General features: G+C 43.3%; 1 protein-coding gene across 1 annotated transcript; it reads right to left on the bottom strand.

Annotated features, from left to right (window-relative positions):
• Positions 1 to 9,159: 9,159 nt before the first annotated feature.
• Positions 9,160 to 14,326, bottom strand: LOC137519479 (uncharacterized). The gene is made up of 4 exons (XM_068238434.1): positions 14,061 to 14,326; positions 11,887 to 12,028; positions 10,134 to 10,296; positions 9,160 to 9,551 (listed from the first exon to the last, which is right to left on the bottom strand). The coding sequence occupies exons 1-4, from the start codon at positions 14,324 to 14,326 to the stop codon at positions 9,439 to 9,441; spliced, it is 684 nt and encodes a 227-aa protein (XP_068094535.1). The 3' UTR covers positions 9,160 to 9,438.
• Positions 14,327 to 24,020: the final 9,694 nt, after the last annotated feature.

Genomic DNA, 24,020 nt, shown 5'->3' with positions numbered 1-24,020 from the left:
TACTAATGAACTTTCCTCCCTGGCTAGGGAAAATAAAGATTTTTGTTTAAAAGAATTATCTGAGTATGATTATGAGGAGATATTACAGAGTATTGAACAAATCAACTTATTTGTGAAGCAAGGAAAGTTTGCATACACTACAGTTCAGCACTTGCTACAGGTATTGGAGATTCTTAGGAATAAGGAATCTGCCAATCACCTGCTAATTAACCCAATATATGTCCCTGCCACAATCATATCTGCAAACCATGATCTGCCTGTTAAGTATGCTTGGAATCCTCCATTTGAGAAAGGAGAGATGGAAGCTCTGGTCAATGAATGGAAGAATGATTCAAGTTCATTTTGTCAATTTTACAGTGCAAAAAGTGAATTAGTATTGAATGCATGCATTAAGTCTGCCTATAACCTAATAAAAACTGGTGTGTGTGGGTATGACTTTGTGGCTCCATTGATTGATGTGTGGGAACTGATTTTGGATGATTTTTATGTGACTCCGAATTCGCAAATTTGGCGTTCTGACCCGCCTGCTTCAGCACCTTTGGCTGATTCAGCAGGTGATTCGGAGCTCTTTTTGTGTGAAATTGAAGTTCCTGCAATTCCACCCTGTACCATGGATAACTCAGTGTTACTTACCAGTAAAACAGAAGCCACTGATACATTCTTAACCTTGCCCTGCGCAAATTTCTCAGCAGAGAATCCAGAGGTCCTGCTGACTTCTGAGTCCAGCCTAGCCAGTACTCATGACTCTTTGTTCAGTGAAACAGACACCAGAAAAATCTTGCCTGCCTCTGCAAACACTTCTGCAGAAATTACCTGTGTTAATAAAGTTCAACTCCTGTCTGATCCAGCAGATGCCAATAGATGCACTACATCAGTTTCCGAGTCCCAGCAATCCTGTCTAGAAACCTCAGAACCCCAGCATCTGAATTTTCCAATTTTACAAATGAATGGTGATTCAGATGCGCAAACATTGTGTCTTGATCTTCCTGTTTCTACACCTCGCTCTAGTTTCGTGAATAGCTCAGAGCATCTGCTATGTGAACCTGAAATCGCAGAATTATTACCTTGTTCAGAAAATATTCCAGTAAATTTGCCCTGTATCGTGAATAGCTCAGAGCATCTGCTATGTGAACCTGAAATCGCAGAATTATTACCTTGTTCAGAAAATGTTCCAGTAAATTTGCCCTGTACCATGAATTGTGCAGTAGATCTCTCCAATGAAACTCAGGTCACAGAATCATTATGCTGTCCAGTAGGTGCTTCCATGGTTTTGCCCTGCAATATGGACTGTTCAGTGATCCTGTCCAGTGAAGCTGTGGTCGCAGAGTCTTATGCTTCACCCAGTACTTTGGATACTTCAAACCCTCTAGCAGAGGAGTCTGAGGCACTGCTTACCTCAGTTGGTGTTGCAGTAATATTCACTTGTCTAGCAGCTGTTTTGGAATTACAGTCTGCTCTAATAAAACTTGATGAATTTCTGCCCAGCAAAGCAGAAGCCATTGAAATATTGTCCTCGTCAGCAAGTGTGTTAGATACCTTGCCCTGTACACAGTCTGATTTAACCAATGTTGTTGAGTCCCTCTCCAGTGTTGTAACAGCCGAGGAACTCCAGCCCTGTCCTCTGAATGTTTCAGAAGTCTTGCCCTGTAACATGGATAATTCTGATTCTCTGGTCAAAATAATAGAAATCTCAGAATTTCAGTCCGGTCTGATGAGGTGTTCCTGAAACCCAGCCCTGTATCCTGAAAGATTCTGGTTCTCTGGCCGCTGTGGCAGAGGTTCCAGAGTCCCCTTCCTGTCCAGGGAATTCCTCAGTTTTGCCTAGTCCAGTGGGGGCTGCTGCAATACTGACTTGTTCTGCAGCGCCTCATGAGCTCCAATCCAGTGTATTAGATAAGTCTCTGTCCAGTCCAGAGGTAGTTGTGGAGTCCATATCTGGTTCAGTGCATACATCAGAAGATTTGTCCTGTCTTGTTAGTGCCCCTGAATCTGATTTGTTACTGACTTTGCTGGAATCAGCGACATCTAAGTCTGATCCTGCATTCTCGTGTAAAAGTCCAGTAGTTGCGAAGTCTAGTCATGATGATTTTTTTTGCCCAGTCCTGGTTTTGGTCCTGTCTTGGCTGACCCTTAGGCTCACAGTTCCTTGACATGCCCAGAGGTTTCTCTTGTGCCAGTGTGCCCAGATGTTCTTTGTGTGCCAGAATGCCCAAGTGTGTCTAAGGTGTTAGCGTGCTCTGATGCTTCCTTAGTGGGAACATGTTCTGATGTTGCCAGTCTGCCTGCATGCCCAGAGATGGTTCTGGTCCCTGAAAGCCCTGATCTTGATGTTTGTCCTTGTGGCCCTGACTCGGGAATTGCCCTAGGTTCCATAGGGGTTCTTGATAGTTCTCCATGTGAGCCTAAGGGGCGTTCTGACCTATGGGGATCTCTTTGGAGCTTCAAGGTGTTCTGGGAGGTCTCTGAGAAAACTTGTCCTGGTGCCTTGGACTGGTTCAACAGTGGGTTTTGTGTTGGTAAAGACAGTCCCGGTGGGCATTGCAAAGGCTTTGGCGTTTTTGAACGGTTCCTGGAAGGCGGTGGGTATCGCTCAGGGAGTTTCGGAGGGCTTTCTTCTGGAAATCATGGTTCTGATGGGTGTCACACTGGGGCTTGTAGTATGATGGGCATGGTTCTGTAGGTTCTGGTTCCGATGGGTCCAGTCTTGTGGGGACTGATTCTGGAATTCGGTCTTGCCGGGCTGTCCCAGTCATCATGAATTATCAGTCAGACTGTTTTGTTGGGAATTTCAGTTTTGAAAAGCGTCTGGAATCCGCTTTTAAGGTCGGGGGTACTGTAATGATCGCTGCTGCAGCAGGTGTTGCTGGAAGTAGTAGTGCTGCAGCTCAGGCAGTTCTGATCTCTTTCCATGCAAGCTGCATAGCTTTGTCTGCCTTTCCCTGCTGTCAGCTTGTGACTGATTATTATTCACCTGTGTGGGAATCTGCATGTCTGCTCCCATTGGATGACCTCAGTATAAAGATCTGCTTCCTGCAGGACTCCTCGGGTTTTCATAGCTTCAGTTTAAGCCTGTCTTGCTGTCGCTTCAGCCCCCGATCGTGTTTCTTGTTCTAAAGATACTTTGCTGGTTTTGCATCATATATTGGTTCATTGCCCATATATATGCATACCAGCACGTTTATTATTTTCCTTGTATTCGTGTTACGTTGATACATCAGTGTCGCTGATGTATACGTACACGAACTGTTTATATCCTGTGTGCAGTTAGTCAGCTATCCAGCACGTTTTGGTAGTTTGCGCGTATCGTGAGCACCCGTGCTGAGCTAGTATCCTGCTCCTGGTCCTGTTCGTGGATTGCGTTCATCTCTGCGAGGAGATAACGAATCCTTCTGAATCCTGTCCTGTTACCGTTTGTGGATTGCGTTCATCTCTGCGAAGAGATAACGAATCCTTCTGAATCCTGTTCTGTTACTGTTTGTGGATTGCGTTCATCTCTGCAGAGAGATAACGAATCCTTCTGAATCCTGTTCTGTTACTGTTTGTGGATTGCGTTCATCTCTGCGAAGAGATAATGAATACTTCTGAATCCTGTTCTGTTACTGTTGGTGGATTGCGTTCATCTCTGCGAAGAGATAACGAATCCTTCTGAATCCTGTTCTGTTACCGTTTGTGGATTGCGTTCATCTCTGCGAAGAGATAACAAATCCTTCTGAATCCTGTTCTGTTACTGTTTGTGGATTGCGTTCATCTCTGCGAAGAGATAACGAATCCTTCTGAATCCTGTTCTGTTACTGTTTGTGGATTGCGTTCATCTCTGCGAAGAGATAACGAATCCTTCTGAATCCTGTTCTGTTACCGTTTGTGGATTGCGTTCATCTCTGCGAAGAGATAGCAAATCCTTCTGAGTCCTGTTCCCTGTATTACTCCAGTCCTAGTCAGCGTTCCTGCTTATGTCATATATCGGTTCATTGCCGATATATACATATGTTAGTCAGACGTTACAAATAGTTTCATTGATAGCTGTAATTGTAATACGCTAGGAAAACATGCTTATTGTATATTTGTCTGTGTTACGTTCATCTATCTTGATCCTGCTATTTCCTGACTATCCTGTCCTGTCTTTGTGAGGCAAGCCATCGCTGCAATCGCATTGGCTGCCTCATTCCAGTCTGTCTTGTTTTGGACGCTTGCTGTCGCTAAGTAGCCGCTAGCTAGCAAGCGTTCATTCTGTCTACTTGTCCTGATCTCCTCAGTTCTGGTTTATGCGCTCAGCGCTACTTTGCGCTGAGACGTTATAACGAAAGCATTGTTTGTGGCTGTCAGATCTGCACCGGCTCTGTGCGCCACAATCTCCTATTGGAGTCAGTCCTCCCCTCCACTATACTAGGGATAGCCTGTTTCCTTGTGCTGGTGTGTGTACCTCCTCCACGCCAGCTCATGCGTTGCATGCTGACTGTGGAGAATACACCACCAAGCCTTACAGTGACAGGAGGAAAAACAGGCTTAATACCTCAAGACAGAAAACCAAAAGAGTACAGACAGCAAAGTTCAAGGAGATTCTTTACAAATAGATTCCAACAGGCACGATCATACAGACCAGGGAAGCAGTTTAATAGAAACTGGAGAGGCACCCAATCGTCGTTTCTAAGAAATAATAAAAGTAAGATAGCTCCTCCTACGCAGCAAACTAAAAAATCCTTTTGAGGGTGCGTCCACTCAAGAAACTCCTGTAGGGGCAAGACTGCGCCTCTTTTGGAGGTCTTGGGTGGAGACCATACAAGACCCGTGGGTATTGAAGACACTAAAAAGAGGCCATATGTGGAAGTTCAAGAAAATCCCTCCTATAAGTCATTTCATCATACCAAAGATTCCACAAGACAGACGGAAATTTCAGATCCTGATAGATTATGTCCAATCCTTGGAAAAGTCGAGAGCAATAGTTCCGGTACCTATGGAAGATAGATACAAAGAAATCTATTCACCACTATTCTTAGTACCAAAAGCGACAGGCGATTGGAGACCGGTCTTAGATTTAAAGTTTCTGAATTGTCATATAGTAGTAAACCATTTCAAGATGGAATCTTTACAATCGATAATTCCCATGATTCAGAAGAACGATTGGATGTCATCCATAGATCTGGCAGATGCATACCTCCATGTCCCTATCAATCAAGGTTACCAGAAGTTTCTTCGTTTCGCTATCCAAGGGAAACATTATCAGTTCCAGGCACTTCCATTCGGCATCTCTACGGCCCCAAGATGTTTCACAAAGGTCCTACTACCAGTGATAGCTTTTCTCAGAACGCAAAGATTAAAAATTTTCCATTATCTAGACGATATACTTCTTCTCAATCAGAACAGAGACGTTCTTCTTTCTCATCAGAAAAAAATTACTATTGACACTAAAAGACTTGGGGTGGTTAGTGAACCAGGGAAAAAGTCACTTAATTCCATCACAGGACATGATATTCCTAGGGGCCAGGTTCATAACAACAGAGAACAAGGTCCTTTTACCACAGCAAAAAATTTATTTGATCCAGGAAAAAGTGTTACAGGTTCTCCAGACTCAACGTTTATCTGTAAGACAGTGTATGAGCCTTTTAGGTACATTATCATCGACAATCCCGATGGTCAAGTGGGCCCATTGGCACTTAAGAATTCTGCAGAATTTCTTTCTAAGGAAGTGGATCAGGAAAAGTCTAAATCAAATGTTATTCCTTCAGGAGGAAGTGATGTCATCCTTGAGATGGTGGACATGCAAGAAACATCTCTTGAACTGTCATCAAATCCAGCCCCCAACCCCTCTACTGATTACATCCAATGCGAGCATAACAGGTTGGGGAGCTCACTGCAACGGCATCCACATGCAGGGGAAATGGTTGCACCGGGAGAGCCATGTCCCTTCGAACATTCTCGAACTGAGAGCAGCCTTTATGGCCCTGAAATCCTTTTACTTCCTAGTCCACAACAAGAATGTACTATTGAGGATAGACAATATAACTGCAGTTACTTACATAAAGAGGCAGGGGGGGACTCGGAGCCTAGCTCTTCTACGGGAAACAAGCAAAATAATGATTTGGGCACAGAAAAATCTGTCCAATCTATCAGCAACCTACCTACCAGGAATCAACAATCATGTAGCAGATCGTTTGAGCAGGACCTTTGCGGATCAAAACGAGTGGCAGCTGAACGACCAAATATTCAGATGGATTACGGAGCAATAGGGTATGCCAGAGGTAGATCTCTGGGCGACTCCGCAGAATGCAAAGATAATGAAATTCCTAACAAGATATCCTCATCCGGATGCGATGGGAACAGACTGCCTGACGCAGGAATGGACCTTCAACAGGGGGTATGCCTTTCCTCCATTTCCAATGATACCCAGGTTCCTTCAGAAAGTGTCAAGGTCTTCCTGCATGATCATAGCTATAATGCCGTACTGGCCTCGGAGACCCTGGTTTGCCTTAGCAATAGAGTTGAGTGTGGAGGAACCGAAGAAACTCCCACAGTGGCACAATCTTCTGTTCCAGGGAAAGCTTCTTTGTCCAAACGTACAAACATTATATTTGACAGCCTGGAAACTGAAAGGCAGGCATACTTGAATCAGGGCTGTTCCGATCCTGTAGTAGAGACTCTCCTGAAAGCTAGAAAATCCTCAACCAATTCTACGTATTACAGAATTTGGGAGAAATTCGCTACCTTTGCATTAGAAAGATCCTTTAACAGAATGTCTCCTACTGTGGGGAATATCCTAGACTTTCTCCAATCGGGAGTCGACAAATTACTAAGTCTCTCGGCACTTAAAGTCCAAATATCAGCCCTATTGGCATTAACAGGCACCAAGTGAGCACTACATCCGTTGGTAATACAGTTTCAGAAGGCAGTTCTCAAAATCCGTCCACCAAGAAAACCCTTTTTCCCAAAATGGGACCTGTGTGTAGTTCTTGATGCAATGTCTTTACCACCATTTCATCCAGTAGAGACAGCTTCCTTACAGGACATAACTTTAAAAACCCTTTTTCTTACAGCAATATCTTCAGCGAAAAGAGTCTCAGATCTTCAAGCATTAGGATGTTCAGAGAATTTGCTTGAGTTTTACCCAGACAGAGTAATAATAAGACCAGTACTGTCTTTTCCAAAAGTTGCTTCTACCTTTCATATTAATCAGGAGCTGACACTCCCTACCTTTTCAAGTAAAGGTGAAGATCATCCCTTAGACGTGGGTAGGTCAATAAAAGCCTATCTTACAGCAACAGCTTCTTTTAGAACATCAGAACATTTATTCATTAATTCACAGGGGGTGAATAAGGGTAAAAAAGTATCTGCTAGAACCTTATCTACGTGGTTAGTGAAAGCTATTCAAAAAGGATACCAAGTAAAAGATTTACCAATACCTCAAGAAGTTAGAGCACACTCCACCAGGGGTATGGCAGCCTCATATGCCCATTTTTCAAAAGTATCATTAGACACCATTTGTAAGGCGGCCAGCTAGTCATCAGCAAATACGTTTATGTCCCACTATAGAGTTGACCCTGCTTTCTGGTCATCCTTGAATTTTGGAAAAGCTGTACTGTCTGCAAACTGTTAAATAAAAATTGTGAGTTTATTGCAAGTTCCCTCCCGTCTTATTGATTTGGTACATCCCATATGTATGCCGCCATGTTTATACAAGAAACTAGAAAATTGAATACTTACCTCCAGTAATTTTCTTTTCTTGTATAAACAATGGCGGCATACGAATCCCACCCTTCTGTCCATTCGAGGACTGATTTATACCAAGAATGGCGGAGGGGGGGGAGATTCTCCAGTCTTAAAGAGAAATCTGTCCTATGGGGTCAGGGGGGCGTGGCCTAACCCATATGTATGCCGCCATTGTTCATACAAGAAAAGAAAATTACTGGAGGTAAGTATTCAATTTTCTAGTTTTTTTGTGCCAAAGTGAAAAAAAAACTGTAAAAAATATAGATTTTCTGTGTTTTTTTGCTTTTTGCAAATTTTTGTGTTAAAATATCGATTTCCATGAAAACCATCAAAATGCAAAAAATACAAGCTATTTTCGGGGAAAATTTTCTAAAAAAAAAAAATAGCATTTTCGAATGATTTTGGCAAAAATTCACAAGCATCGCAGTTAATGAGATGATTCACACTGCTGTGTGAATGTGGGAATAAAACAAACTAGCAGGCAGAGTAACGGACTACACACAGTTCCCATAACAGAAGTTTTAAACCAAAGTGAGGGCTCAAAACTAGAGATGCCTAAATCAGGCAAACTTTTGCGGAAGTTCGATTCGCCCCATAATGCTCTATTGAGCAAAACTTTGAGCCACGTATCACTGTCAGCAGACATGTTATTGCCAAACACACTGCTGGAGGACCCGCCCACCCTCCCTCCTCCAAGCTAGGTCCTTATACCATTTGACTCAGTTGTCTGCCTACACTAATTAGTTATGGGACAGCTGCTACACACTCTGCTAGGGAGATTTTAATTAGCCTCTTGTGGGCTCCCACCTCCCTCCTACCCTTCTACCTATTCCCTCCTACCGGAGGGAGGAGGGTCTCTTCTGCCAGGGAATTATACTATTTTAAAAACCAGTATGCATCATACCATAGCTGGGGATACATACATGAGTATACATCATACCATAGCTGGGAATCGAACACAGATCTCACTGTGTGATAGGCAAGTCACCCTAACCACTGTACCACTACAGTAGTAAGTGAAGCTGGCCTAAAATTGACCATTTATGCTCAATGCAATAGAAACATTAGGTTGCTTAAAGGAGAACTGTAGTGAGAGTTATATGGAGGCTATATGTACATTAGGGTCTGCACACCCATATAAATAGACCATCAAACTATATAGACCAATGCTTAATCACGCAGGGTGCAATGTTATAAAAATACATGAATGTTACATAAAAGAACATGCACACCAGACAAAAGATGCTTTTAAATGCAATGCTTATTATTGAAAACTTGTACATGAACCCCGATAAACGGGCAGGATACAAACATAAACATATTAGCACAATTTTAACTGAACAATCAGCAATGACACAATGTTACAATATCCTGACAAACACAGAGATGGAGGAAAGTCAGAATTTACCCAACAGCAGCGCTGTTTCCAGGCAATTTCAGCCTCTTGATCACGGGCAATAAAAGTCCAAACAGGCAAACAGCAGATAGGCAACAGATGCGATCATGCAGGGCGGCGTCCTCTTCATGCTGTGTCCAAACTCAGTTTAAATACATGTCATCTAACAGCTCATTGGCCCAAAGCACCGGGGCCGGCCCAAGTGACGCATGCGTACACGCGGCAAATTGCCGCTATACGCATTGACGTCACATCCGCTTCCGCCATGTTCCGTAATGCAAAAGTCATTGCGTACAAACGTACGCGTGTAATGCGGAAAAATCAATGCGTCCATGCGGATTTTATGCCATATGGAATTTAGACTCTGCATATATGAACGGAGCAAAGCGGAGCGTTACCCTGGCTACAGAAAACCGCTTCCTGGTGCATTTAACGGTGCTTTTCCGGGCAAAATCTACAAGAAAACAAAAACAGACATGTTTAGAACAAGACACTATATATAAAATTGTTAAATAGCAACAATGCCATAAAATATAAAACTATCCTACTTGACAGTAACCAACAGTCTACAAAACTGACAGGTCTACCTCCTCATTAAGACCAAATGGAACTTTGGTCCTTAGTTTATAAATCCAAAAAAGTTCTCTACTTTTCAATTTCTGCTCCATATCACCACCTCTCCATGGTTTTTTAACTATCTCCACTACCCTAAAGCGTAACTGTGATATACAGTGACCAGCAGTGTAGAAATGGCGCGCCAACGGAGAATCTGCGTCACCGCAGCGAATATTGCTGCGGTGTTCACAGATACGTGTGCGAATGTCCCTGCCGGTTAGTCCAACATAGAGCATCCCACATGGACATATAATAATATAAACAACCCCTATAGAGGAACAATTAGCAAACTCATCAAGATATATGCGAGAGCCAGTTCTAGGATGCGAGAAATACGGTCCTCTCGCAACATAACCACACTGTACACAGTGGCCACATGGATACATCCCTTTCAAGGCTGGTAACCCTGAGAGCCAATTACCTGTATTTCTCTTTTCAGACACTGGCATATTCCTGGCATGAACAAGAGTATCTCGCACACTTCTCGACCGCTTGAATGCACACATAGGGGGTTCTTTAAACACCGGGGCCAATCTCTGGTCACTGCTGATGACCGACCAGTGCTTACGCACAATTTCAAAAGCCTGTTTCGAGAGAGGAGAATAAGTCAGAATCAGCGGTATTCTTTTCGACAGTTCTTTAGGTTTATATTGCAACAGAGATGACCTGCTCTTACCGGCAGCCCTGGACAAAGCATCAGATAGTATTTCCTCACTGTAACCTCTTTGCCTAAAATCAGTGTACATCCTGCCCGCCTCATTAAAAAAAGCCTCATCAGTAGACGCAATACGGCGAATTCTCAGAAATTGACTGAATGGGAGACTTTTCTTCAGACTCAACGGGTGGTAACTACGGGCATCCAGATAAGTATTTTTATCAGTTGGCTTCTTATAGGGCACAGTTTGTAACATGCCCCTTTCCAGGATGACACTGACATCCAGGAAATGAACTTCCCGGGAATCAAATTCCAACGTGAACTTGATAGAGGGTACACAGCTGTCCAGGACCACCTTAAAGGACTCCAGGGCATCTACGGGGCCATCCCAGATAAAGAAGATGTCATCTATGTACCTCAGCCAGCATAAAACATGGCCGAGGTACATAGAATTGGAATATACATATTCCCTCTCAAAAGCATCCATGACCAAATTTGCATATGTGGGGGCTACATTGCTCCCCATTGCAGTACCTTGTAATTGCTTATAGAAGGAACCCTCAAAATTAAAGTAATTTTCAGTGAGCACAATTTCCAAGAGCGCCATCAAAAAATGCTTTAAATCCTCACTCATATCGATAGAGTTCAGTACTTCCCGTATCACCTGTAGACCCCAATGATGTGGGATGGATGTGTACAGACTGCACACATCCATAGTACATAATATACAATTGGGAGGAAAACTCCCAAAGTTAGTCAATTTGGACAAAAACTGTGTAGTATCCATCAAATAAGAGCGCATATTCGCCACACTGGGTCGCAACATTTGATCCAAAAAAATTGCTAGCGGCTGAAAAACTGAGTTTGTCCCGGCCACTATGGGTCTTCCAGGTGGATTAACAAGGGTCTTATGTATTTTGGGTAAAACATAAAATAGTGGCGTCAGAGGAAAATCGGTAATCAGAAAGTCGAAGGTTCTCTTGTCTATTGTGCCCACCTCATGCGCTCCTTTTACCAATTCATCAATCTTATATTTAATCACTGGGAGGGGATCAGATCTCAATTTGCAATACACCATATGGTCACCCAATTGTCTATATACCTCTCTGCAGTAATCAGACCTGTCCATCAAAACAATGGCACCACCCTTGTCGGCACTTTTAATAATCAACTCAGGGTCCAAACGTAACCCTTCCAATGCCTCATGTTCTACTTTAGTCAAATTACTTCTTACAGGGCTTACTGCAGGTAGGGAAGACAAATCTCTCTGGACCAAATTGATAAATGTCTCAATCGTATGAGCTGTGGCAGGAGGCTGCCATTTACTTTTTGCTCGACACATACTTAAATCAACGTTTGGAGGAAAAGGTGAAGACACCTGGGTACTACCCAACTGAGGGGGTTGAGTGTGAAAGAAGGCTTTAATTCTAAGGGTACGAAAAAAATTGTACAAATCGGTATCCAATTCTAATTGGTTTCCCTTGTGTGTAGGAACAAAACCCAAGCCTTTCTTAAGTACCTGATGTTCAATAACAGACAATGGGCGGGAGGAAAGATTAACCACTAGGTCGTCCTCTGTGTTTGACTGCGGGTCACACGGGAATCGGTTTGTACGTCTTTTACCCCTCCTCGTCTTCTTCCTCGTCCTCTCTGGCCTTGGCCTAAAAAAGGTTGATTGGAAGTGGAAGAACCCTCTCCAGAACTACTGTCACTAATAGGTTGACCAGGAGGCCCTGCTTGCATACGTCTACCAGGACGGCGTGATTCTCTCCACGAATACACACGATCCTCTTGGTAGTCCAAGATATCCCTTCTAAATTTATCCAATTTAGTAGACAGTGTTTGGGTTCTATAAGCTTCAACGTTTGCAGACAATAACTCCAAAAAAGAATTATACTCCTCTGCAGGCAAAATGGAGGACAATTTACTCTTTAATTGGGTGGTGATAGCTTCCAATTTACCAATTTCACTCTGTATCCCTTGGATCGTAAGAGCTATTAGATCCAGGCTGCACTTATTCAAAATGCGAAACCAATTTTCACAAAAGGTTTTATCGCTTCTGCAAAAAGTAGGCCTAATATTCAGTCTAAGGCCTCGTGGAATGCGTTTGGACTTTAAATATTCAATTAATGTATCAGAGTGTAATTTATATTGGATAACTCTTTTTGCATTCAACTCAAGTTGTTTCTTCAAATAAGGAGTATCGGTGGTAAAATTACTGTCAGGATTAGTAAACTGTTGTATAATACTGTCAATCTCACTCTGGTTGAAAACCAGGGTTTCGGCAAATCTGCTGCTAAGCCCACTAATATCAGCAAAAGACATAGTAAGACAGAAAAGACAGTAATAGGGTGCAAAAACCTGGAAAACAGAAGTATATGTACATTAGGGTCTGCACACCCATATAAATAGACCATCAAACTATATAGACCAATGCTTAATCACGCAGGGTGCAATGTTATAAAAATACATAACTGTTACATAAAAGAACATGCACACCAGACAAAAGATGCTTTTAAATGCAATGCTTATTATTGAAAACTTGTACAAAAACCCCGATAAACGGGCAGGATACAAACATAAACATATTAGCACAATTTTAACTGAACAATCAGCAATGACACAATGTTACAATATCCTGACAAACACAGAGATGGAGGAAAGTCAGAATTTACCCAACAGCAGCGCTGTTTCCAGGCAATTTCAGCCTCTTGATCACGGGCAATAAAAGTCCAAACAGGCAAACAGCAGATAGGCAACAGATGCGATCATGCAGGGCGGCGTCCTCTTCATGCTGTGTCCAAACTCAGTTTAAATACATGCCATCTAACAGCTCATTGGCCCAAAGCACCGGGGCCGGCCCAAGTGACGCATGCGTACACGCGGCAAATTGCCGCTATACGCATTGACGTCACATCCGCTTCCGCCATGTTCCGTAATGCAAAAGTCATTGCGTACAAACGTACGCGTGTAATGCGGAAAAATCAATGCGTCCATGCGGATTTTATGCCATATGGAATTTAGACTCTGCATATATGAACGGAGCAAAGCGGAGCGTTACCCTGGCTACAGAAAACCGCTTCCTGGTGCATTTAACGGTGCTTTTCCGGGCAAAATCTACAAGAAAACACAAACAGACATGTTTAGAACAAGACACTATATATAAAATTGTTAAATAGCAACAATGCCATAAAATATAAAACTATCCTACTTGACAGTAACCAACAGTCTACAAAACTGACAGGTCTACCTCCTCATTAAGACCAAATGGAACTTTGGTCCTTAGTTTATAAATCCAAAAAAGTTCTCTACTTTTCAATTTCTGCTCCATATCACCACCTCTCCATGGTTTTTTAACTATCTCCACTACCCTAAAGCGTAACTGTGATATACAGTGACCAGCAGTGTAGAAATGGCGCGCCAACGGAGAATCTGCGTCACCGCAGCGAATATTGCTGCGGTGTTCACAGATACGTGTGCGAATGTCCCTGCCGGTTTGCCCAACATAGAGCATCCCACATGGACATATAATAATATAAACAACCCCTATAGACCAGAGATTGGCCCAGGTGTTTAAAGAACCCCCTATGTGTGCATTCAAGCGGTCGAGAAGTGTGCGAGATACTCTTGTTCATGCCAGGAATATGCCAGTGTCTGAAAAGAGAAATACAGGTAATTGGCTCTCAGGGTTACCAGCCTTGAAAGGGATGTATCCATGTGGCCACTGTGTACAGTGTGGTTATGTTGCGAGAGGACCGTATTTCTCGCATCCTAGAACTGGCTCTCGCATATATCTTGATGAGTTTGCTAATTGTTCCTCTATAGGGGTTGTTTATATTATTATATGTCCATGTGGGATGCTCTATGTTGGGCAAACCGGCAGGGACATTCGCACACGTATCTGTGAACACCGCAGCAATATTCGCTGCGGTGACGCAGATTCTCCGTTGGCGCGCCATTTCTACACTGCTGGTCACTGTATATCACAGTTACGCTTTAGGGTAGTGGAGATAGTTAAAAAACCATGGAGAGGTGGTGATATGGAGCAGAAATTGAAAAGTAGAGAACTTTTTTGGATTTATAAACTAAGGACCAAAGTTCCATTTGGTCTTAATGAGGAGGTAGACCTGTCAGTTTTGTAGACTGTTGGTTACTGTCAAGTAGGATAGTTTTATATTTTACTAGCCGACCCGCAGCGTATCATACGCCGCATAAGGGGGTAGAGGGCAGGAAAGGGGTCGGACCCCCCCCTCAACTGGGTCCCCCATGTGTGCTCCCCCTCCAGCTTAAGCTCAGCAGGAACCCCCCTCCCTCACCTGGGTCCCCCATGTGCACTCCCCCTCCAGCTTAAGCTCAGCAGGAACCCCCCCTCCCTCACCTGGGTCCCCCATGTGCGCTCCCTCTCCTGCTTAAGTTCAGCAGGACCCCCCTCCCTCACCTGGGTCCCCCATGTGCACTCCCCCTCCAGCTTAAGCTCAGCAGGAACCCCCCCTCACCTGGGTCCCCCATGTGCATTCTCCCTGCAGCTTAAGCTCAGCAGGAACCCCCCCTGCCTCACCTGTGTCCCCCATGTGCGCTCCCCTCCTGCTTAAGCACAGTAGCAGCCGCCACTATTAGTAAGAGGCAGCGGGCGGGATGCCTCACCTCTTCCGTGTTCCAGCGTGCGATCCACTGTTGTCACTTCCTGCAATGCTCCCCACTGTATTGGTGTAATTTGCCTTTTTAAAACAGAAGGAAATCTGCAATAATTCAGCTATAAGTGAACATTTTTAAATATGCAATTTATCCCTTTTCAACCTTACTAATCCAAGCAAGCATCCAGAACCACTGGTGTATAGCAAGCTTATAACTTTAAATTTTACACAGCTATATCAAACCCACATGTGACAGCCTGTTTCAGACTTTTGGTCCTCATCAGTACATAGCAGAGATTGATATGGCAGTATGAGATGGGGCTTGGACCAGTACAACAGAGTAACCAAGCAGCTCAGGGTGACCCAAACCACTCGGAATGTATAGGGGGATAAAAGGAACCAAAAAGACCTTCTACTAAAAACAATCAAAGCTTGGTGTAATTTGGCTTCTTAAAACAGAAGAAAATCTGCAATAATTCAGCTATAAGTGAACATTTGTGGTTACCCACAATGCACCGCTACTAAATATGCAAACTATTCCTTTTCACTCTTGGTAAGTCAAGCAAGCCTATGGGCCGGATTCACAAAGCGGTGCAAACTGTTTAGCACGGTTGTGCTAAACAGTTAGCACGTGAAGTGCCGTTCACGGACTTTTGCGCGCACAAAGTGCTGCGATTTGCAGGATTGCGGTCTTTTGCGCGCGCAATTTGCCACAAATCGCGGTACTTTACACACGCAAAAGTCCGCGATTGCGCGATTCACAGCACTTTCCACGCACAAAAGTCCACAAATGGCACTTCACGTGCTAACTGTTTAGCACACCCATGCTTAACAGTTTGCACCATTTTGTGAATCAGGCCCTATAGCTTTAAATTTTACACAGTCATATCAAAACCAAATGTGACAACCTATTTCAGACTTTTAGTCCTCATCAGTTCACAGCAGAGATTGATATGGCTGTATGAGATAGGGCTTGGACCAGTACAACAGAGTAACCAAGCAGCTCAGGGTGACCCAAATTACTAAGAATGTATAGGGGGATAAAAGGGACCAAAAAGCCCTCCTACTAAAAAAAAGCAAAGCTTGGTGTAATTTTCCTTCTTAAAACATAAGCAAATCTGCAATAATTCAGCTATAAGTGAACATTTGTGGTTACGCACAATGCACTGCTACTGAATATGCAAATTATCCCTCTTTGCCCTTGGTTTGATATGACACTACTTCTTCTTGTTTGGACCAGCCCCTTCTTCTTGCTTGGACCGGCCCTGGGGGCAGGGCACTACTTCTTCTTCTTGTTTGAAGTTTGAGGCACTTACTCTATTATATATAGAGATTCCCCCTCCAGGCCGCCATGGATAGTGGGGGAATGATATAATTCGGCTTCCAGCGATTGCTGGAGGTCGAATTATTGTGTTTTTTAAGCAACTTCGGCTCCGTCTTCTGACGGCGCTGACGTTACTCACTGAGCGCAGCTATAGACTGATTCCCATTACAGTCTATGGCGGCACTCGCTGCGCCTAAATCTAGCAGTGCTGTAAAGCACTGCTCCACGACCGCTTTGCAGTATTGGTTTTTTGACCCTGCATAGTTTGACATGCGAAAGCAAATGCATATTTGCATGAGCATTGCCTCATGAATAGTCAATTAGGCCAGATTTGCAAAGCCAGACTTGCTAGGGTTAAGCCTCCTTTCCACAGACTGTTGATAGGCAGTGAAATGCCTCTCAAACTCTCTCAACTGCTCACTGCTGCCTAGTAACTGCTCACTGCTGCCTAGTAACTGCTTGTTGCTGCCTGATAACTGCTTGTTGCTGCCTGATAACTTCTTACCTGTGCCTGGTAACTGCTTGCTGAGCACACAGCTCAACAGTCCGTGGAAAGGAGGCCTCAAACTTGGTCTTTGAGCACGCATAAATTTTCTCATGCAAAGTACTTCTTCTTCTTGCTGGACGGTTGAGGCACTTACTGAATTATATATATAGATGGCATTGTTGCTATTTAACAATTTTATATATAGTGTCTTGTTCTAAACATGTCTGTTTGTGTTTTCTTGTAGATTTTGCCCGGAAAAGCACCGTTAAATGCACCAGGAAGCGGTTTTCTGTAGCCAGGGTAACGCTCCGCTTTGCTCCGTTCATATATGCAGAGTCTAAATTCCATATGGCATAAAATCCGCATGGACGCATTGATTTTTCCGCATTACACGCGTACGTTTGTACGCAATGACTTTTGCATTACGGAACATGGCGGAAGCGGATGTGACGTCAATGCGTATAGCGGCAATTTGCCGCGTGTACGCATGCGTCACTTAGGCCGGCCCCGGTGCTTTGGGCCAATGAGCTGTTAGATGGCATGTATTTAAACTGAGTTTGGACACAGCATGAAGAGGACGCCGCCCTGCATGATCGCATCTGTTGCCTATCTGCTGTTTGCCTGTTTGGACTTTTATTGCCCGTGATCAAGAGGCTGAAATTGCCTGGAAACAGCGCTGCTGTTGGGTAAATTCTGACTTTCCTCCATCTCTGTGTTTGTCAGGATATTGTAACATTGTGTCATTGCTGATTGTTCAGTTAAAATTGTGCTAATATGTTTATGTTTGTATCCTGCCCGTTTATCGGGGTTTTTGTACAAGTTTTCAATAATAAGCATTGCATTTAAAAGCATCTTTTGTCTGGTGTGCATGTTCTTTTATGTAACAGTTATGTATTTTTATAACATTGCACCCTGCGTGATTAAGCATTGGTCTATATAGTTTGATGGTCTATTTATATGGGTGTGCCGACCCTAATGTACATATACTTCTGTTTTCCAGGTTTTTGCACCCTATTACTGTCTTTTCTGTCTTACTATGTCTTTTGCTGATATTAGTGGGCTTAGCAGCAGATTTGCCGAAACCCTGGTTTTCAACCAGAGTGAGATTGACAGTATTATACAGCAGTTTACTAATCCTGACAGTAATTTTACTACCGATACTCCTTATTTGAAGAAACAACTTGAGTTGAATGCAAAAAGAGTTATCCAATATAAATTACACTCTGATACATTAATTGAATATTTAAAGTCCAAACGCATTCCACGAGGCCTTAGACTGAATATTAGGCCTACTTTTTGCAGAAGCGATAAAACCTTTTGTGAAAATTGGTTTCGCATTTTGAATAAGTGCAGCCTGGATCTAATAGCTCTTACGATCCAATGGATACAGAGTGAAATTGGTAAATTGGAAGCTATCACCACCCAATTAAAGAGTAAATTGTCCTCCATTTTGCCTGCAGAGGAGTATAATTCTTTTTTGGAGTTATTGTCTGCAAACGTTGAAGCTTATAGAACCCAAACACTGTCTACTAAATTGGATAAATTTAGAAGGGATATCTTGGACTACCAAGAGGATCGTGTGTATTCGTGGAGAGAATCACGCCGTCCTGGTAGACGTATGCAAGCAGGGCCCCCTGGTCAACCTATTAGTGACAGTAGTTCTGGAGAGGGTTCTTCCACTTCCAATCAACCTTTTTTAGGCCAAGGCCAGAGAGGACGAGGAAGAAGACGAGGAGGGGTAAAAGACGTACAAACCGATTCCCGTGTGACCCGCAGTCAAACACAGAGGACGACCTAGTGGTTAATCTTTCCTCCCGCCCATTGTCTGTAATTGAACATCGGGTACTTAAGAAAGGCTTGGGTTTTGTTCCTACACACAAGGGAAACCAATTAGAATTGGATACCGATTTGTACAATTTTTTTCGTACCCTTAGAATTAAAGCCTTCTTTCACACTCAACCCCCTCAGTTGGGTAGTACCCAGGTGTCTTCACCTTTTCCTCCAAACGTTGATTTAAGTATGTGTCGAGCAAAAAGTAAATGGCAGCCTCCTGCCACAGCTCATACGATTGAGACATTTATCAATTTGGTCCAGAGAGATTTGTCTTCCCTACCTGCAGTAAGCCCTGTAAGAAGTAATTTGACTAAAGTAGAACATGAGGCATTGGAAGGGTTACGTTTGGACCCTGAGTTGATTATTAAAAGTGCCGACAAGGGTGGTGCCATTGTTTTGATGGACAGGTCTGATTACTGCAGAGAGGTATATAGACAATTGGGTGACCATATGGTGTATTGCAAATTGAGATCTGATCCCCTCCCAGTGATTAAATATAAGATTGATGAATTGGTAAAAGGAGCGCATGAGGTGGGCACAATAGACAAGAGAACCTTCGACTTTCTGATTACCGATTTTCCTCTGACGCCACTATTTTATGTTTTACCCAAAATACATAAGACCCTTGTTAATCCACCTGGAAGACCCATAGTGGCCGGGACAAACTCAGTTTTTCAGCCGCTAGCAATTTTTTTGGATCAAATGTTGCGACCCAGTGTGGCGAATATGCGCTCTTATTTGATGGATACTACACAGTTTTTGTCCAAATTGACTAACTTTGGGAGTTTTCCTCCCAATTGTATATTATGTACTATGGATGTGTGCAGTCTGTACACATCCATCCCACATCATTGGGGTCTACAGGTGATACGGGAAGTACTGAACTCTATCGATATGAGTGAGGATTTAAAGCATTTTTTGATGGCGCTCTTGGAAATTGTGCTCACTGAAAATTACTTTAATTTTGAGGGTTCCTTCTATAAGCACAAGGTACTGCAATGGGGAGCAATGTAGCCCCCACATATGCAAATTTGGTCATGGATGCTTTTGAGAGGGAATATGTATATTCCAATTCTATGTACCTCGGCCATGTTTTATGCTGGCTGAGGTACATAGATGACATCTTCTTTATCTGGGATGGCCCCGTAGATGCCCTGGAGTCCTTTAAGGTGGTCCTGGACAGCTGTGTACCCTCTATCAAGTTCACGTTGGAATTTGATTCCCGGGAAGTTCATTTCCTGGATGTCAGTGTCATCCTGGAAAGGGGCATGTTACAAACTGTGCCCTATAAGAAGCCAACTGATAAAAATACTTATCTGGATGCCCGTAGTTACCACCCGTTGAGTCTGAAGAAAAGTCTCCCATTCAGTCAATTTCTGAGAATTCGCCGTATTGCGTCTACTGATGAGGCTTTTTTTAATGAGGCGGGCAGGATGTACACTGATTTTAGGCAAAGAGGTTACAGTGAGGAAATACTATCTGATGCTTTGTCCAGGGCTGCCGGTAAGAGCAGGTCATCTCTGTTGCAATATAAACCTAAAGAACTGTCGAAAAGAATACCGCTGATTCTGACTTATTCTCCTCTCTCGAAACAGGCTTTTGAAATTGTGCGTAAGCACTGGTCGGTCATCAGCAGTGACCAGAGATTGGCCCCGGTGTTTAAAGAACCCCCTATGTGTGCATTCAAGCGGTCGAGAAGTGTGCGAGATACTCTTGTTCATGCCAGGAATATGCCAGTGTCTGAAAAGAGAAATACAGGTAATTGGCTCTCAGGGTTACCAGCCTTGAAAGGGATGTATCCATGTGGCCACTGTGTACAGTGTGGTTATGTTGCGAGAGGACCGTATTTCTCGCATCCTAGAACTGGCTCTCGCATATATCTTGATGAGTTTGCTAATTGTTCCTCTATAGGGGTTGTTTATATTATTATATGTCCATGTGGGATGCTCTATGTTGGGCAAACCGGCAGGGACATTCGCACACGTATCTGTGAACACCGCAGCAATATTCGCTGCGGTGACGCAGATTCTCCGTTGGCGCGCCATTTCTACACTGCTGGTCACTGTATATCACAGTTACGCTTTAGGGTAGTGGAGATAGTTAAAAAACCATGGAGAGGTGGTGATATGGAGCAGAAATTGAAAAGTAGAGAACTTTTTTGGATTTATAAACTAAGGACCAAAGTTCCATTTGGTCTTAATGAGGAGGTAGACCTGTCAGTTTTGTAGACTGTTGGTTACTGTCAAGTAGGATAGTTTTATATTTTATGGCATTGTTGCTATTTAACAATTTTATATATAGTGTCTTGTTCTAAATATGTCTGTTTGTGTTTTCTTGTAGATTTTGCCCGGAAAAGCACCGTTAAATGCACCAGGAAGCGGTTTTCTGTAGCCAGGGTAACGCTCCGCTTTGCTCCGTTCATATATGCAGAGTCTAAATTCCATATGGCATAAAATCCGCATGGACGCATTGATTTTTCCGCATTACACGCGTACGTTTGTACGCAATGACTTTTGCATTACGGAACATGGCGGAAGCGGATGTGACGTCAATGCGTATAGCGGCAATTTGCCGCGTGTACGCATGCGTCACTTGGGCCGGCCCCGGTGCTTTGGGCCAATGAGCTGTTAGATGACATGTATTTAAACTGAGTTTGGACACAGCATGAAGAGGACGCCGCCCTGCATGATCGCATCTGTTGCCTATCTGCTGTTTGCCTGTTTGGACTTTTATTGCCCGTGATCAAGAGGCTGAAATTGCCTGGAAACAGCGCTGCTGTTGGGTAAATTCTGACTTTCCTCCATCTCTGTGTTTGTCAGGATATTGTAACATTGTGTCATTGCTGATTGTTCAGTTAAAATTGTGCTAATATGTTTATGTTTGTATCCTGCCCGTTTATCGGGGTTCATGTACAAGTTTTCAATAATAAGCATTGCATTTAAAAGCATCTTTTGTCTGGTGTGCATGTTCTTTTATGTAACAGTTATATGGAGGCTGCCATATTGATTTCCTTTTAAGCTATACCAGTTGCCTGGCAGCCCTGCTGATCTATTTGGCTGCAGTAGTGTGAATCACACCAGAAACAAGCATACAGCTAATCTTGTCAGATCTTACAAAAATGTCAAACACCAGATCTGCTGCATGCTTGTTCAGGGTCTAGGGCTAAAAGTATTGGAGGCAGAGGATCTGCAGGATAGCCAGGTAACTGGTATTGCTTAAAAGGAAATCAATATGGTAGCCTCCATATACCTTTCACTACAGTTCTCCTTTAAAGGGAACCTTAACTGAGAGTGATATGGATGTTTCCTGTAAACAATACCAGTTGCCTGGCAGTCCAGCTGATCTTTGTGACTGCAATACTTTGTACTTTTTGAAAAGCATGCTTATATACCATAGCTGGGATTTGAACCCAGGATGCAGTGTGTAGTAGGTATCTATCTTACCCTCTAGACCATGAACCACACTACATGCTAAAGCTGGCCTAGCATAAACCATACTACCATTATGATCAATTCGATAGAAAAAGTAGCATGATTAAGGATTTGTACTTTTCGAAAAGCATGCTTATATACCATAGCTGGGATTTGAACCAAGGACTCAGTGTGTAGTAGGTATCTATCTTACCCTCTAGACCATGAACCACACTACATGCTAAAGCTGGCCTAGCATAAACCATACTACCATTATGATCAATTCGATAGAAAAAGTAGCATGATTAAGGATTTGTACTTTTCGAAAAGCATGCTTATATACCATAGCTGGGATTTGAACCAAGGACTCAGTGTGTAGTAGGTATCTGTCTTACCCTCTAGACCATGAACCACACTACATGCTAAAGCTGGCCTAGCATAAACCATACATAATGGTAGTACAGTGAGACCCAGGTGCATTGAGCATAAATGGTAAATTTTAGGCCAGTTTCAGTTACTACTGAAGTGGTACAGTGGTTAGCTTGCTTGCCTACCACACAGTGAGACCCAGGTTCAAATCCCAGCCAATATGAGTTGGCTTTTATGCTACAAATCCTTAAAGGGAACCTAAATGGAGAAGGATATGGATTTTTCCTTTTAAAATAATACCAGTTGCCTGAATCGCCTGCTGATCCTGTGTCTCTAATACTTTTAGCCACAGCCCCTGAACAAGCATGCAGATCAGGTGCTCTGACTGAAGTCAGACTGGATTAGCTGCATGCTTGTTTCAGGGTGTGATTCAGCCACTATTGCAGTCACAAAGATCAGCTGGACTGCCAGGCAACTGGTATTGTTTACAGGAAACATCCATATCACTCTCAGTTAAGGTTCCCTTTAAAGGAGAACTGTAGTGAAAGGTATATGGAGGCTACCATATTGATTTCCTTTTAAGCAATTATTATTATTTAGTATTTATATAGCGCCGACATATTACGCAGCGCTGTACAGCGTATATATATATATATATATCTTTTCACTAACTGTCCCTCAAAGGAGCTCACAATCTAATCCCTTGCCATATGTCTATATTATTTAGTGTAAGTACTGTAGTCTAGGGCCAATTTTAGAGGGAGCCAATTAACTTATCTGTATGTTTTTTTTTTTTTGGAATGTGGGAGGAAACCGGAGTGTCCAGAGGAAACCCACGCAGACACGGAGAGAACATACAAACTCTTTGCAGATAGTGCCCTGGCTGGGATTCGAACCAGGGACCCTGCGCTGCAAGGCGAGAGAGCTAACCACTACGCCACCGTGCTGCCCAAGCAATACCAGTTACCTGGCTACCCTGCAGATCCTCTGCCTCCAATACTTTTAGCCCTAGACCCTGAACAAGCATGCAGCAGATCTGGTGTTTGACATTTTTGTAAGATCTGACAAGATTAGCTGCATGCTTGTTTCTGGTGTGATTCACACTACTGCAGCCAAATAGATCAGCAGGGCTGCCAGGCAACTGGTATAGCTTAAAAGGAAATCAATATGGCAGCCTCCATATACCTCTCACTACAGTTCTCCTTTAAGCAACCTAATGTTTCTATTGCATTGAGCATAAATGGTCAATTTTAGGCCAGCTTCACTTACTACTGTAGTGGTACAGTGGTTAGGGTGACTTGCCTATCACACAGTGAGATCTGTGTTTGATTCCCAGCTATGGTATGATGCATACTGGTTTTTAAAATAGTATAATTCCCTGGCAGAAGAGACCCTCCTCCCTCCGGTAGGAGGGAATAGGTAGAAGGGTAGGAGGGAGGTGGGAGCCCATAAGAGGCTAATTAAAATCTCCCTAGCAGAGTGTGTAGCAGCTGTCCCATAACTAATTAGTGTAGGCAGACAACTGAGTCAAAGGGGCTGTTCACACTGCACGCATTTCCAGCCGCGTTGTCTGATGTTCACACTGCATGCGTTCCG

The sequence above is a fragment of the Hyperolius riggenbachi genome, chromosome 5 (genome assembly GCF_040937935.1).
Source record: "Hyperolius riggenbachi isolate aHypRig1 chromosome 5, aHypRig1.pri, whole genome shotgun sequence".
NCBI lineage: Eukaryota > Metazoa > Chordata > Amphibia > Anura > Hyperoliidae > Hyperolius > Hyperolius riggenbachi.
Note: the sequence above shows the minus strand (reverse complement) of the source record. Positions and strands in the feature narration are given on the sequence as shown.